The following is a 16,567-nucleotide window of genomic DNA, read 5'->3' on the forward strand; positions in this document are numbered from 1 at the left end:
AAATACATTAATAAAAAAGAAAAAAAAGAATGTGGAACAATTTAGAGAATATATGCAAATCAGCTCACAATATTCAACTAATGGAATTGTTTTAAAATAACTGACTCATTTGCAATTACTCATCAGTTTACACTCAACTGCACCAGTTAAATATCTTCAATTAATTTGGTTCTTTGCAAAGTCTTAAGTCTGGATAACACAGTGATGAGCTTGATGCTAATTTATCCAGTTCCACCTGTGTTTGTTATTGCTGTCTCTTTTATTTTTTACTCATCCAGTCTGTTTCTTGATCTCATGACCTTTTGTGTGCATTACATTAAAGTATATGTTTGACCTTTTGGTTACAGTGTATACAGTACGTGAGTGAAAAATAAACCTTTACTCTAGCCTCTGTTTCTCACTTTTTTAAAACAGTACAGGGCAGTAGTTTGATGCCAGCATCTAGATTAAGCATCATTTAAATTAAACTTAGATGTTTTTAATGATGAAAAAACAAACTATGGGTGTAAAATGCTTTTAATGGGCCTTCTGTATAGCATTTCACACACAACCAGTCACTGCCACTCACTCCTTTTTACATCTGAACTGTTAATAGTTAAGTTTTCATAACAGTATTTGTCATTTTCTCTCACAAAGTTTAAGAACTCCTAAAGATACAGATTTTGAACTCTGCAACGACCTTAACTTTCTCCACTTGACTGTGTGGAAGCTTAGGTCTTTCCAGACATGCTCACTTTATATCTTAGTGTGTTCTCTTCTCATGTGACTACATATGCTATTACATCATTCATCTGTTGCTTCATTCACTGATTGCAAAGTAACACTGCTCCTTATTAGTGTTTAATCCAAGTGCTGCATTCAGCTTTTCAACTCTTCCGTCTATTCTGCACTTACATTTGTTAGTTGACAAAATCTCAGCGTCTTATTTAAGCATTTGGGAAAACTATACATTGCACAGGTAGAATATTAATGTAAACACAGTATCAATTGGCTAATGATAGTGCCATATAATCACATTATATATTTTTAACAAGATCACTTAACTTATTCAGTATTATTCAGTCTGATCAACTAAGAGATCGAGACTTCCCATAAAAAATTCCCAGCATGTGTATGACAATATATATACAAATGAAAGCAGAGAATGTGAATGTACTATTCTTTATTCATTTTTTTGTATAACAGTTAAGTGAAAACTTTACAGAAATGCATTTTCTCTAACTCGTTTAGCTATTGTTGTATTCTTTTTTTTCTAAAGTGAAACCTTTAGACTTTATTTTTGTCATATATATTACTAAAGTTAAACCTTTAGAGAATAAGACAATTCTGGAAAGTGGAAAGAAGCACATTGCCGACAGTAAGGTACGTTATACTGTGCGGCAATTACGTTTTTTTTAATAAATGTCCCTGATGTTAAGTCCATTTTTTTTGAAAAACGTCGCTACGACGCACCACCGCGTCCTCTCGTGTCTTGATGCGAAGTTTGCGCTGTGAAACACAAACTCGCGTTCTCCTTCCTCTCCAAACCTCATCCGCACAAAGAATGAGGGCCGCTGGGTCGCTCTCGTGGCATGCCCGGCCTCGTTCACATAAAGAAGGAGGACCATCTTGGCATGGACGGGACGAGAAGCGACGGAACCGTGAGGCTAAAGGCCACTTCGGGCCTGCATGCCCCGCGCTGCCTGGACTGCATTAAAGCCTCCTCAGAAGCATCCAGGGATGTGAAGATACATCATCATCATCCTTTATTCAAAGGATGCATGTATTTCCATTAAGGGTTAACAGCCTCTCGTGTGAGAAGAGTCCCATCAGCAGATCAGCGAGCTGGCAGACTGATCTCTGGAAGCCAGTCGTTGGAGCGGCGGCTTTCTTCACAGAACATGTGCAGCTTCTCCAGAGCTGGATCTTCCCACGAACCGTCAGCTGGACTCTGTGGAAATACAATAAAAAGCATGATGAGAAACTCTGTTCAGTAGTTTAATACGTTAAAATGTGTTGTCAATGTTCTGATTGACGCTGTAGACATATTGCTTTAGCACGTACAGCATGACTTACCGTGATAAGGAGGCAGTGACAGTCCTCAGTTTGATCTTTAGCGCCGACAATTTCACCCAGACGCTGCACGTCGTCCACTCTCACGATGCTGATGTCGTTATCGAAGCAGAAAGCCTGGATGAGAGTGAAGTGGATTTGGAGCGCGATGTCGCACTCGAACTCTTCATCCATAGCCAGAACGCAGAAGGACACGCTGTCCGGATCACTGCAGAAATAAAATGAAAACAGTGCATGAGCTTAAATTCACATAGCGTTAAGAATAATTTTCAGTTCTGACCGTGTATCAGGAATACTCACTCATTCATGATTTTAGCGCACTCGTAGACACCTAGGGTGACGTGACCCTCAGCCTCAGCGGATTTCAGAGCCTCAGCCAGAGATTTGCTTTCATTAACCATCTTGGGTTGGGTTTTTGTATTTGTAAAAATGGTATAAAGTATCCTTCCAACACGCTTGCACAGTTTGGAATGATATTTTGGTGACACGCGTCTCATATTTATACTCGGATCCCGGCACGCGCCTGCAATCTGATTGGCTGAGGCCGGACAATAAAGGGACGAGCCCTTGGAGGCGCGTGCCTATAGACATGCATGACATCTCAAAGAATTAATAATGGGAAAAGGTCAATTTTGCAAGCTGCTGACTTTTAATTCGCATCAATTTTAATAGAAAGCTTTTGTTGACTGTAGACAGATAGGCACGTGCATTGCAAGACACAAAGAAGTTTGCACAGATTACAATAGATTTGAGATATTTTCATGTCGAAGATGAACGGTTTAGTATTAAAATAAAAAGTTCAGATTCAACAACAATTCAGTAATACGATAAAGTAAAAACATTTCAAGTTTTCGAAAACTATTATTAAAACACATGTACTTGCTTGCAGTTTAAAATAGTGCTTCAATGTGTAAACCTGTCAGTATGTAAAAAAAAGAAGAGTACAGTACCCACTTTGTCGTTTCATGTGAATCAAAAGGTAATAGTAAGAAAAATTATTTCTTGATATTTTCATTTGCAGGCATTTTACTGGGTTTTAAAAACAACTGCAAAAAAACATGCTTAAGAAGAAAAGTTTTACATTTTACATTTTACATATCCCATCTTTTATTTTGGGTGACTGTCATGCCAACCTCCGAAAAAATATAGGTAGATATATAAAAAGTGTGATTATAACTGATCTTATGCACATGGGAATTGAAATCGGGGTCAAATCATGTGGTTGGAGCTGATAACAGCAGACACGCGCGGCTGGTTTCCATACGCAAAGGTGGCCCGACTTTTGGACGCGTGGCATATTAAGACGACCCCCTCCCCATCTCTCTCTCTCTCTCTCTCTCTCTCTCTCTCTCTCTCTCTCTCTCTCTCTCTCTCTCTCCCATCTCTCTCGCTCTCTTTCTCTCTATAGCTGAGGAAAAGCACATCTGCTCGTGTGTGATTGAGGGATCAATAATCTCCAAACTATAGCCATTATGCTCGTGCTAGATACTTTATGTATTGTTTAATCAGCATTTTTTTGCATAAGCAGTGATTTGGTGAGATGCATTAGATGAAGAAAAAGTGGAAGAAGAAGAAAATGACCACTTTTAACAGCTCGTTTTCACAGAGATAAAATAATGAAGTGCATGTTACGTCTCTGAAAAATAAGACAAGAAAGATCAGAAAATTTAATCACGAAGGATTTTTTTTTATTCTAAGACAATACAGAAACAGTGAATAGATGTATTATAACATATTGGATCTTCATTCAATCTTCATAAAGTCAACACAAGTTTGATTTGTTGAAGCTTTGATACAACTTAGTATTAGGATACAGAGTGGTCAGTTGAAAAGGTGTTCTTTTGTAAGACAGCTCGTCCCTCTTCCTGTCTGAGAGTAGCACGCGCCTGCTGTTGCTCTTAGGACAATAAGAAGCAGAGCAGCCCATTAAAAAGAGCCGAATTTATGAGGGTTAATCTACAACTCTTTGTTTGTGTGTGTGTGTGTGTGTGTGTGTGTGTGTGTGTGTGTGTGTGTGTGTGTGTGTGTGTGTGTGTGTGTGTGTGTGTGTGTGTGTGTGTGTGTGTGTGTGTGTTGAGTAGAGTATAGGGAGGGTACTAAAAGTAATTGTTCACAGGACCACCTGTCACTCGTGAGCACGCATGCAGCGCAGCAGCGCGAGACGGACAGGCTGCAGATGTGACGCGCACACAATACAGAGAGGCAGACGAACTGCACGCGCCTCTGTTGAGGTCAACTCTGCGGTTCACGTGCATGCAGATCGCACGAGTGCCTTTTACTCAGATTTCTGCGATACTCCAGTGGCCTATATATGCCTTTATTTTACATAAGAAAGTTGTCAAATACTTATTCTTTACAAACACAGGCACGTAAGATGGTCATTCAAGTGAACCAGCTTATAGATTACGTTGCAGATTGTTGAAGGGATTTATACACACAATTAATACTCAAGATTTTTTTTATGTAAATAGGCATTAACTTCCAATAAACTTCCAACATTTTGTTCATTTTTTAGTTCTTTATGTTTTCTAGCACTTCTTTCTTCAATGGAAAAATTCAACAGAAAATCTCAATACAAACTTGTTCTGCTTTATTATAAATACTTTTGCGTTGCACTGTAGATCAACAATAGCGTTAGGTGCTGCAGGGTGAGGGGTAAAGAGTGAGTGGAAAGGGTGTATCCCAGTGAGGCCCCTCCATCTGCTCCAGTTCTGCACAGTAACAATAGACCCGAATCTGTCAGAGTGAATCTGCTCTCTCAGTTCTCTCAAACACGACATTTCTATTTGCGGTCCTGTTTTGTTTTGCATCAAATTTTTGGGTGCGATCTTTAATGCTATTACACTAATGCATTTTTGTGAAGTCCACATTTGATTGAGCAGAAATGGTCCTATAACCTAAACGTTTTGTATGCTTAATATTGTTGATTTGCAAATGCAACAAATTTCATTACAAAAAAAGTTTAAGCTAGTATTGTTAGAGTAGTGCGAAGTGAAACCTTTTACCGCTCCTAAAAGTTTTAGTTTATCACACAAGTGTATCCTATGTACATTTATTTTTTTTCCAGATGCATTTGCAAAGTGATCCCAGTGTGCAAAGCTTCTGTGTGTCACGTGACTCGGGGCCACAGAGCCAGGCAGATTGCATGGCAGGGCGTCATGGCACGCGTTACTCATTTGCATGTGTATAGGCGTCCAATAATAGAAGTTTCTGAACTGACAATAGGGCCGTTTCAGAGTATCTACAGATGGCCACACTCCACCTGTCCTTTTGCACGGGGAGGGGTTCATTTGCACACTTTCTTTTTATGTGCAGCAGCTGTGATAAACCTATTCAATTTTAGAAACATATTTTTTCATTTTTACTCATAAAACTTTACTAGGTTCATATCTAAGCCTTTTTTTGTTATAAATGAAAAAGTGTCACAATTTTACAATAGTCAATATTTATCTTCCATTTGCTTACTTAGACCTTTATAAAATGTATATCCTATACGAGAGAGGCTGATTATAAAGTTATATTAGTTTAAAGGTTCTAAATCACTTTTAAACAAATTCGAAACATTCAAATAAAGTGTTGCTCTAATTCTCATGAACCATGCATTCGACATGTATTTCCATATCTAAATATAAGATTCTGATTTTTTGCTCCTCTTATGCAAAAATGCTTTAAAGAACCATGCAGTCCAGAGCACAAAAAGGCCATGGATTATCTCTGTAAATCTGCCACGAGCCGGAGTGTGACAATAGTATTAGCATACCAATGCAGCACGGTCCAATCAGAACGAGCGCCTTTCATGCGCACCACGAGCCCAAGTGTATAAAAGCCGACGCCTGGCTCTGATTCAGCACCAGTCTTTTTCGGACTATCCTGATCTCTACATCTCTACCGTGCACGTCTCGGAACAACTCTTAACTCCAACATCATGACTTTTGAGGAAGTTGCCATCCAGAAGCCCTGCGAGAGAGCTCAGGGCACCGGTAATGCAATAGAGGAGCTTTTGGTGTCTGCCAAAACGAACGAGTGCCTCACCATCGGCGTGTATGAATCTGCTAAAGTGATGAATGTGTAAGTATTAGGTCCGTGCACTTGCTTTTAGAATCACTAACGTACCTTACTGAGGTTGATTGAGTCATACATGTGATGCATGCAATTTTTCTCATGAACTGTTTTCATTTTATTTCTGCAGTGATCCGGACAGCGTGTCCTTCTGCGTTCTGGCTATGGATGAAGAGTTCGAGTGCGACATCGCACTCCAAATCCACTTCACTCTCATCCAGGCTTTCTGCTTCGATAACGACATCAGCATCGTGAGAGTGGACGACGTGCAGCGTCTGGGTGAAATTGTCGGCGCTAAAGATCAAACTGAGGACTGTCACTGCCTCCTTATCACGGTAAGTCATGCTGTACGTGCTAAAGCAATATGTCTACAGCGTCAATCAGAACATTGACAACACATTTTAACGTATTAAACTACTGAACAGAGTTTCTCATCATGCTTTTTATTGTATTTCCACAGAGTCCAGCTGACGGTTCGTGGGAAGATCCAGCTCTGGAGAAGCTGCACATGTTCTGTGAAGAAAGCCGCCGCTCCAACGACTGGCTTCCAGAGATCAGTCTGCCAGCTCGCTGATCTGCTGATGGGACTCTTCTCACACGAGAGGCTGTTAACCCTTAATGGAAATACATGCATCCTTTGAATAAAGGATGATGATGATGTATCTTCACATCCCTGGATGCTTCTGAGGAGGCTTTAATGCAGTCCAGGCAGCGCGGGGCATGCAGGCCCGAAGTGGCCTTTAGCCTCACGGTTCCGTCGCTTCTCGTCCCGTCCATGCCAAGATGGTCCTCCTTCTTTATGTGAACGAGGCCGGGCATGCCACGAGAGTGACCCAGCGGCCCTCATTCTTTGTGCGGATGAGGTTTGGAGAGGAAGGAGAACGCGAGTTTGTGTTTCACAGCGCAAACTTCGCATCAAGACACGAGAGGACGCGGTGGTGCGTCGTAGCGACGTTTTTTCAAAAAAATGGACTTAACATCAGGGACATTTATAAAAAAAAACGTAATTGCCGCACAGTATAACGTACCTTACTGTCGGCAATGTGCTTCTTTCCACTTTCCAGAATTGTCTTATTCTCTAAAGGTTTAACTTTAGAAATATTTATGACAAGTAATGAATTCTAAAGGTTTCACTTTAGAAATGTCATCATAAAAAAAGTCAATAATTTAAATTCTAACTAATGTGATTGTGATTTTTTACTGAATGGAACAAAAATAAATAAACTGGTTAAATGAATACTGCCTAATGTGTTATTTCTGCAATCGAGTCATTCACTGTGCCTAAACATAAGTGCTGTCAAGTTTTGGTGCTTACAAATGCTTGCATTGTGGGGCGGTGTATGTACTGTCAGCTGCCTGGCCCCATCCTGGCCCCATGGCCGCTGATCTGCATGTGTATGACTCAAACACAATAGCAGCACGCCTCTGGCTCAGACTTGGGGCCTGCACAAGGGAGCCATTGTTTGGGGCGGCAGATGTCTGAGCTGCCACGCAAACTCCATCTGCCACAGGGAGCAGATGGGAGGTGAAGAGCAAGCGTTGGGGGGAAAGAAGAAGAGAGAGGAGGGTGGGTGGGTGAATGCTGAACTCACTTTTGAGTTTGCTGCTGCATTGTGTACAATCTGCCTGTACCACGGGCAATGGCGACTGCACTCTCTTTTCAAATGGAAGTTAGCTTGAACACGATAGTGTGACCATGCACAAAGAAACAGTTAGTAATTAAGAAACACAAGTGTTTAATTAATGACAATATTGGATCAATATCTAGCATTCAATTTATTTAATCTGAGTGCAATGACTAAAATGTACTATAAGCTCTCAGTGATTTATAGCAAATATACTCACTGGTTCCACACATTTCAGTAGCTTTTTTTTTTAATGTTAAGTGTGCTATGATAGATTATATTTTTAGGTACTGCAAGACTTAATAGAAACTTTACTGGTAAATTTGACTTTTTGTGCAACCTTTATAATAAAAACCTAGAGTCTCTGGCCCTTTACCACCTGCCCCCATTCAGACATACATTGTAGTTAAACATTAGTCCATCATTTGCACTCATGTCCTCTCTGCTTCTGTCTATCATTGGAAAGGGATCACAATGAGCAGATATTACATGGATGGTGGTTCATTCTCAGCACAGCAGCATAAATAACATGGTAGAGTGTATGGTGGTGGTTTAGTAGCTCAAGTACTTGTAGGGAATCTGTGTAAATGTACTATAGAAAAGTAACATTCAGCACAATTTAGCTGTCACAGGCAAAAATAATCACATACTATAAAATAATTCTTTAGTCATGAGCTGACATTTGCATTCTACTAATAACATCACAGTATCGACCAGTTTAGTACCACTGAAAGCAGAAGATAATGGATTTCAAAATTCTGTTTTATTTCCAATATTCTAGCTGTGATTTTATTTATTAAGTCGCAGTGTGTGAATAGTGAGTGCTATGATGCTCAGGTAAAAGCCACAAATAGGATGACATAGGATGACACCAAACTTACAAGACAGATACAAATACATGTTGGCAAAATGTTAAACGTGCTAATGGGCAGAAAAAATTTATTTTTTGAAGCACCCAAATGTTTGTTTGTGTTTACTGTTTTCTGCAAGCCCTCAGATCATGATAAGTGGTGATGTAAACAGTTCATTTTCTTTTTTGAGGCTCTATAGTTAAAATGGTCTCCAATGTATAACTGTGACATGGAGAACATTATTTGTTTTGCCTGATTTAAACCAATTTAATGAAATTAAATGTTTTCAATACCATTCAGCAGAGACAGTTTCTGATGAGAGGGTGAGGCCAAAACATTTTGCATAGTAAAAGACTGTCAGTAATTTTACACACCTACAAAGAACTATATATTGTAAAAGGACATGATAAACCTGGTCAGTGTGTGTATATTTTGTTTACATCATTGTGTTATATCCAGAAATGGTGCAAAAGCAAGTACTGCAGTTTGTTTTGATTAATATGAATAAAAAAACAATAATATGATATTAATAATATGTTACAGAGCTCAGCTTGAAGTCTACGGTAGTTAGTGTTTTAGATCAGTGATGAGAGTATAGCTCCCTTTGAAAGACAACTAACCTTGTGAACTAGAACAAAGAAAACCCATTTTCTGTATGTTATGCTCATTAAGAGAGGACACACAGTTTTGAGGTGTGTCGTAAATTCCTGTAGGTGCGAAGACTGTCCCGCTTTGGGTCTCTGACTACACCTGTGATTGAAGGCAGACACTCAGCACCTTTGTTCCTTTGGATCCGATGGAGTACAATGCGATAGATACCTGTTATTGGGCTTCGACTGTTCTTGCCCTGGTTGTTGAGAATGTGTTTCTCTGTGACTCCAAGTTTCTGTAAGGTAGCATGCACCTCTTCCTGCTCTGCCCATCCTGATCTTACCTTCAGCAAGTTGACAGGGTTAAGCTGGTAGAAATGAGGAATGGGACGCAGAGTCTCCACTGGCAGCAGCCACTCACAGCCCAGCATCTGATCCAGCACACATCGCTCAGTAGGCTCTGGCTTGAGAATCCCCCGGATCAGGCGCTGACATGGAGCAGACACCCAAATGGGAATAACGTAAACTCCCTGTAGTACAAAACGGCGCAGCTTACAAACAGTGTCAGCACGGAACGGCATGGTGCCAGTCACCATGAAAAAAAGAAGGACCCCCATAGCCCATACGTCTACAGGTGGCCCCAAGTAGGCTTCATCTTTGAAGAGCTCTGGTGCTGCATATGGAGGGGAGCCACAGAAGGTGTCCAACATCTGGCTGCGGTTGCTGATCTTTGTGCTGAAGCCAAAGTCAGCTACCTTTACACAGGAGTTGCTGGTGAACAAGATATTTTCTGCCTTTAGATCCCGATGTATGATGATGTTGTCATGCTGAAAAATGGATGAAATGTATGATGTATTATATATAGAGAACATATAGATAAAGTTTCTCAAATATTGTTCAGACTAGCCAGCAACTATCAGTTTTGAAGATCTGTATAGCTACCTCTGTTTTTTTTTAGATTGCACCATTCAGTGTCTTTTTTATGTGTAGGTATTTGACTACAGTCCTATGTGACATACACAGGTCCACTTATGATTCTGATTTATTATGTGCTTGGCTTTATACATTCTTTACTGAAAGTTTAACAAAGCAATCTAAGTAGCTAACCACAAGTCAGAACTAAAGTTGTGAGTGTGGAATTGAAGAAATATACACTCACAGAGCACTTTATAAGGGACACTTCCACACTGCCTAATTCATGAAATTATCTAATCGACCAATCATATGGCACAGTGGTACTGTATGTATGAAATTATGTAGTTAAGCAGTAGGCGAGCAGCTTCAGATAATGTTTAAAACAACCAGCAGAATGAGGAAAAAATGGAATCAGGGTGATTTTGACAGTGGCATGACTGTTGATGACAGAATGGTGCAATAAAAAAAAAACATCCAGCAGGCCTTCATGGCCACAATTGATCCATCTACCTATAGCTACTTCCAGCATCATAATGTCAAAAAGCAAAAGTTGTCTCAAACTTGTTTCATAACATGACTAGTTCAGTGGTCTTAAATAACAGCCAAACTAAAGAAGCAAACCTAATTTTATAAACAGTTAGTGTTTACTATCTGGCTCTCAGACTGATTACATGTTCTAGTTAATGGTCATAAAATACAAATACAACTGAATAAATCTTCTAAATGTTACTAAACTGACCATGTACTTTACTGCCGACAGGATTTGGGCAAACACAAGTTTGCTTTCTTGATCAGAGAGTTTTCCCTCAGAGCTGATTCTGGCATGCAGGTCTCCTCCTCCGGCGTACTCCAGCACTAGATACAATCGACTCGGTGCCTCCAACACTTCATAGAGCCAAAGAATGTTTGGATGATGCAAGCTCTCCATTATGGAGATCTCTCTGGATAGCATCCGCTGGGTCTGTAAGTCCAGTCGCAATTTATCCAAAACTTTAATAGCAACTTTGTCTGCAATGACAACATAATGACATGGTTGTTATTAATTAGTTCATTTTATGATCTGATTTTTACAAATCTTAGCAGTCCGAGAGAAAGCTAAGAATTAGATCACATATACCTGAACATATGTAGACAAGACATACATAAGTTTTAATTAGATGTGCACCAAGCAGCAGAAAGAAAACAGCAAGGTAAATGTACGTGGTGATGTCTATTTAATAATTAGCAACCTCTCCATTTTTGCCACCCAAAGAGCTGAAAGTCTACAGTTTCTTAACAAAATCAACAACTTTCACCTTTCACATGCTTTCTCCTTCAGTGAACATCCTTTTCTTCAGAGTGTGTATTATTTTCATTTAGTCTGAACTGGACTTTAGCTTTAAAAACATCATAACTTAGTTTTCAGGTGTCTCCTGTAGCAAGAGAACAAATAAATGCTTCTAAACAAATAAAATTTGGTACATATATTTCAGAATGTATCCCCTACCTTTGGTAAGAGCATGGAAGGCCAATTTGACTTTGGAGAAGTTTCCACACCCAATCTCACAACAGACTTTATAGAATCCTACTCTTCTTCCCACATTCAGCTCTTTAATGGTTTTTTCATCATGACACATATCCAGTGTTAGCTTCTCCAGAGGTGTGAGGCTCCTGGATGAATCCTCTTCTGCCTCGTTATCTGGATCACAGTCCGAGCTATCTGATAGGCTGTACAGGCTGTGGCGCGGCACATGTGTAGACACCCGAGTCAGGATTGAAGGCATTGTTCTTTCCTCTTTAACACTATAATGACAAATATAGAAGAGACTCTTATGGACATCAATTAAAACATCGTTGAACATGTACTGTTGCAAGCTTATGGTGACTTTGTAATTATAAAGTCCACTGCAAGAAATATTGAAATATAGCAATAACTTATGCTACCATGTGCTTTTCTCACAGCATTAGCCCAGAGTTGGTATCTTAGTTCATTTTTTTAACCCTGACAAAATTTTATAAATAAAAAGCACAAAAGTTAAAAAGTTTAAAAGTTGTTAAACACATTACACACTGCATATATTATCTCTATGAATTAGACTGAATTAAATATAGTCAAATTTACCTAATATTTCCTTTTGTCTATTTCTAGACAGTTTTTCAAGTGTTTCCTATACTACTATTTAGGAGCAGATACTAAAAATCAGCAGAATTATCTGCCAGTAGAGAAAAATTTCAAGCTTGATTGAAGTAAAAAGCCCCAAAAAAACTTTATAATCTTTTATATTTGGTTTATTGTCATACTTGCATAATTGTCATTTCTTTTAGATTATTAGATATACTACATAGAATAGACGGCTGTATCAAATAGTTTCCACTTCCTAATAAGACATTTTCTTGCAGTGCATTTAGAAATAATCATCATAACCATTGTATTTAATCAAAATATATACTAAATCTAATATATTATATAATATAATCATAATAAATACATCATAATAGTTAAACATTTTACTGTAAACAGTATAAATGATGAGTTCCAAAAAAATGCTAAATCTAATTCAGGTCTCACCCTTGCATTCTGCTTCTCAAGTGAGATGAAGGCAACTCTTTCCAGCATGGATTACCACATAATCATATGAACTTTCTGGGATGTGAGGTGTTATTGTAGAATCATAAAAGTCTGATCATGTTCCAATGGTCAGCTTTCCTGAAAATCACTCAAAAAGTCTTTCAAAGATGCCATCAGCTGCTCAGCTGTTCTCCATTTTATCAAGTTGTTACCCATTCAAGATGAAAAATATCAGCTGTCTTGGGGATATACTAGACCTACAGTGCTAATTTATTCTCTCTTACCTCACCTGTCTGAGGGATTACACTCCTGGCAAGCATCTTAGGTCTTCTATAATCCCCTAATTTCTAGAAAGAGGGAATTGAGGGACACAAGCAGTCAAGTATCACAGGAAGTTGTTTTATATAACTAATTTGTCTGCATTTGTAATCCTGAGAAAAATACCTTAACTATGTAACCAAATCAGTTTTTAAATCACTGTAAAAGTTGTAATGAGGTTGATCTCTGAGTTGTGTTCAGTGTAAGGCTCTAATGTTATGTAACTGCTAAATAAGATTAGGACTTATCCTTAGCGTCATACAGTAATCTTTCGAGTTAGACTTACACTTTTAAAATGAACAAGGTGCAATAAAAGCGTGTTTTATCAACTGAGTATTCTGAGTAACAGTTTCATTGAGCATGCTATGATTTGATACAAAATTTTAGATTCAGTCATATTTACCCAGAGGCAGAGCTGAACATTTTAGTATAAGTCTGAAAGCCTGAATTAAGTGTAAGCTACAGAAATGCACAACATTGTAAACAGATACATAGTGGTTTTAAGGTAAAACTCCAAGATATCCTGCATAAAAATAGCGACTCCCTGGGAATAGATTAACAACATGAAAATAGTAAAATAACTGATTGTATTTGTATTGTATTCATGTGAATATAACAAATAAACAGTAACCTGTTTATGCATTTCAATGAATATTATTATTAATCATTATTTTTATATATTTAATAATTTAATAATATATCATATAAATAATATTCATAATATAAATAATATTTTCTGGTGGCTTAGTAGTTAGCATGTTTGCCTTGCACCTCCAGGGTTGAGTTTCCACCCAGTGTATGGAGTTTACATGTTCTTTCTGTGCTCAGGGGTTTCCTCCAGGTACTCTGGTTTCTAAAAAGTTTTTGGCAGGTGTGAAAAGATGCTGTAATAATACTTTCAAAAATAGAAGTGATAGTTTATCTTAATTAATTCACTGATGAACAGTAAATGAAAATGACAGAAATCCAAATCAAATCCATATTTGGCCTGACCACCCTTTGCCTGCAAAGCAGCATCAATTATTTTAGGTACAATCGCACACAGTTTTTGAAGGAACTCCTTGGAGAAGTGATCACAGATCTTCTCTGGATGTAGGTGTCCTCAGATCCTTCTATCTCTTCATGTAATTCCAGATGGACTGGATGATGTTGAGATCAAGGCTCTGTGGGGCCAAACCAACACTTTCAAGATGGATAAGTATTTGACAGTATTTCTCATCATTGAGGACAAATTTATCTCTGATTAAATATCCACCTCCATTTGCAAAAAATGCAACCCAAACTTGCAATGAACCTCTACCGTGCTTCACTGTTGCCTGTAGACACTCATTACTGTACTGCTCTCCAGCCCTTCAATAAACAACCTGCCTCCTGCTACAGCCTTGTATCATCAGTCCAGAGCACCTGCTGCCATTTTTCTGCACCTCAGTTGCTGTTTTCATGTTTTTTGTGAGGAATGTTTTAGAGGTGAAAAGTGTCAGACAGGGTAATTGGTTTGAAGTTAGAAATTTGAAGGAGTGATGTTGAATGTCGTCAGTGGTTATGCTTCACAAGTAGGCTGTGAGTTAGAAGAAAAGGAGAGATTCTGGAGTGAGTTAGATGAGGAGATGGAGAGTATTCCCAGATGGGATGGGAGATAGTAGTGATTAGAGCAGACTTCAATAGGCATGTTGGTGAGGGAAACAGAGGTGATGGGCAGGTTTGGTGTTAGAGAAAAGGAACATACAGTAGTAGGACAGATGATGGTGGAATTTGTTAAGTGGATGGAAATGGCTGTAGTTAACACTTATTTCCAGAAGAAAGAGGAACATAGAGTTACATATAAGAGTGGAGGTAGGGGTTTGCAGGTAGACAACATTCTATATAGACGGCACTCTGGGAAAGATTATTGACTGCAAAATAATTGTAGGAGAGTGTGTAGCCAGACAGTATTGGATGGTGATGTGTAAGATGTCTCTGGTGGTCAGGAAGAAGTGGAGAGAAAAAGAAAAGAAGACTAATTGATGGAAGAAAGAATGTCATGAGGAATTCAGTCAGAAGCTGAGACAAACTTTGGGTGGTCAGGAAGAGCTTCCAGATTACTGGGAAACTACAGCAGAAGTAATCAGTGAGACAGGTAGTAGGGTGCTAGGTGCGTCATCTAGAAGGAGAAAAGAAGATCAGGAAACATGGTGGTGGAACAAGGAAGTACAGGACAGCATTCAGAGGAAGAGACTAGTTAAATCTAGTGGGATATAGAAAGTACAGAAGAAAGTAGACCGGATTACAAAGAATTGGGTGTAAATCGAATCTAGCGCCGATATTTAAGAACAAAAGTGATTTGCAGATTTGTAGAAACTAGTGGTATAAAGTTGATGAGCCACACAAGGCCTTAGGTGCGGGGGGTCAAGAGGAAGGCTAAAGGGGGAGATATATGGATGTGTTAAATGAGGACATGAATGTAATTGGTGTGAGAATAGAGGATGCTGAGGATAGAGTTATGTGGAAACAGATGATTTGCTGTAGTGACCCCTAATGGGGACATCAGAAAGTAGAAGTAGTTCCTATATTTCATGTATAGTTGAGCTGCACGTCTTGAAACCCCAGTCTTCTTTAAAAGCTTTTCCTGGGAGAGACCAAGCTGATGCAGTATAAATTATAGTCTTGTTGCTGTGCTCAATCTTGCACTGGTGTGTTTCAACCTGCATATGAAATTGATGATCATTAGCTCCTGCTTGATATACTGTATATTTGATTAATCATACATCTGACTCTGACTGTACAAAATCCCTGACTTTGTGCAAGTGTTCAAGATGTTGGTTTGAGACCAAAGTGTAGAAACACCAAATATTAATTAGATTTTGATTTTTTATGTTTGCTCACTGTGCATTTTGAAAATAGATAAACAATGACAATGTGTACTTTTTGAAATCATTCTTACATTAGACCATTTTTTTCATGTCTGCATACAACTTTTGTTTTGCACTTGTATATACAGTGAATTTTTAAAATATTAAGAGACCCTTAACTATTTTCAATTTTGTTATGTTGCAGCCTGATGCTATGATTATTTTCTGCTGATCTTCTTTTCAAATCCTCTAAAGCTTGTTCAGGCTGAATGGGGACTGACAGTGAACAGACATTTTCAGGTCTCTCCAGAGATGTTCAATAGAGTTCAAGTCAGGGCTCTGTCTGGGCCACTCTAGGACATTCAGGGCTGTCCCGAAGCCATTCCTGTGCAGTCTTAACTGTGTGCTTAGAGTCGTTGTCATGTTCAAAGGTGAACCTTCAGCCCAGTCTGAGGTTGTGAGCACTGTGGAGTAGGTATTTATTGAGGATATTTCTGTACTTTGCTCCATTCAGCTTTCCAGACCAGTCTCCCAGCCCTGCTTCTAATATACAGCCCCACAGCATGATGCTGCCTCCACCATGCTTCACTTTTGGGATGGTATCGGGCATGTGATGAGCAGTGCCCGGTTTCTTCCAGACATAACATTTATAACTGAGGTCAAACAGTTCAATCTTGGTTTCATCAAACCAGAGAATCTTGTTCCTCACAGTCAGGTGCTTTTTTTTTGCAAACTCTAAAGAGGCTTTCATGTGTTTTGCACTCAGGATAGGCTTCTATCT

General features: G+C 38.9%; 3 protein-coding genes across 3 annotated transcripts; 1 reads left to right on the plus strand and 2 right to left on the minus strand.

The window, feature by feature from the left end:
- Nucleotides 1-1,244: 1,244 nt before the first annotated feature.
- LOC113638574 (growth arrest and DNA damage-inducible protein GADD45 gamma-like) lies at nucleotides 1,245-2,517 on the minus strand. The gene is made up of 3 exons (XM_027139876.2): nucleotides 2,353-2,517; nucleotides 2,056-2,260; nucleotides 1,245-1,930 (listed from the first exon to the last, which is right to left on the minus strand). Exons 1-3 carry the CDS (start codon nucleotides 2,451-2,453, stop codon nucleotides 1,817-1,819), a joined length of 420 nt encoding a protein of 139 aa, XP_026995677.1. The 5' UTR covers nucleotides 2,454-2,517; the 3' UTR covers nucleotides 1,245-1,816.
- A 3,366-nt stretch (nucleotides 2,518-5,883) lies between these two features.
- On the plus strand, nucleotides 5,884-7,331 carry LOC113638573 (growth arrest and DNA damage-inducible protein GADD45 gamma). Its single transcript, XM_027139875.2, has 3 exons — nucleotides 5,884-6,120; nucleotides 6,242-6,446; nucleotides 6,572-7,331. Exons 1-3 carry the CDS (start codon nucleotides 5,978-5,980, stop codon nucleotides 6,683-6,685), a joined length of 462 nt encoding a protein of 153 aa, XP_026995676.1. The 5' UTR covers nucleotides 5,884-5,977; the 3' UTR covers nucleotides 6,686-7,331.
- Nucleotides 7,332-9,195: 1,864 nt separating this feature from the next.
- nim1kb (NIM1 serine/threonine protein kinase) lies at nucleotides 9,196-16,537 on the minus strand. Its single transcript, XM_027139895.2, has 4 exons — nucleotides 16,287-16,537; nucleotides 11,579-11,874; nucleotides 10,832-11,100; nucleotides 9,196-10,004 (listed from the first exon to the last, which is right to left on the minus strand). The coding sequence occupies exons 1-4, from the start codon at nucleotides 16,535-16,537 to the stop codon at nucleotides 9,255-9,257; spliced, it is 1,566 nt and encodes a 521-aa protein (XP_026995696.2). The 3' UTR covers nucleotides 9,196-9,254.
- Nucleotides 16,538-16,567: the final 30 nt, after the last annotated feature.

Source organism: Tachysurus fulvidraco, chromosome 21, assembly GCF_022655615.1.
Source record: "Tachysurus fulvidraco isolate hzauxx_2018 chromosome 21, HZAU_PFXX_2.0, whole genome shotgun sequence".
NCBI lineage: Eukaryota > Metazoa > Chordata > Actinopteri > Siluriformes > Bagridae > Tachysurus > Tachysurus fulvidraco.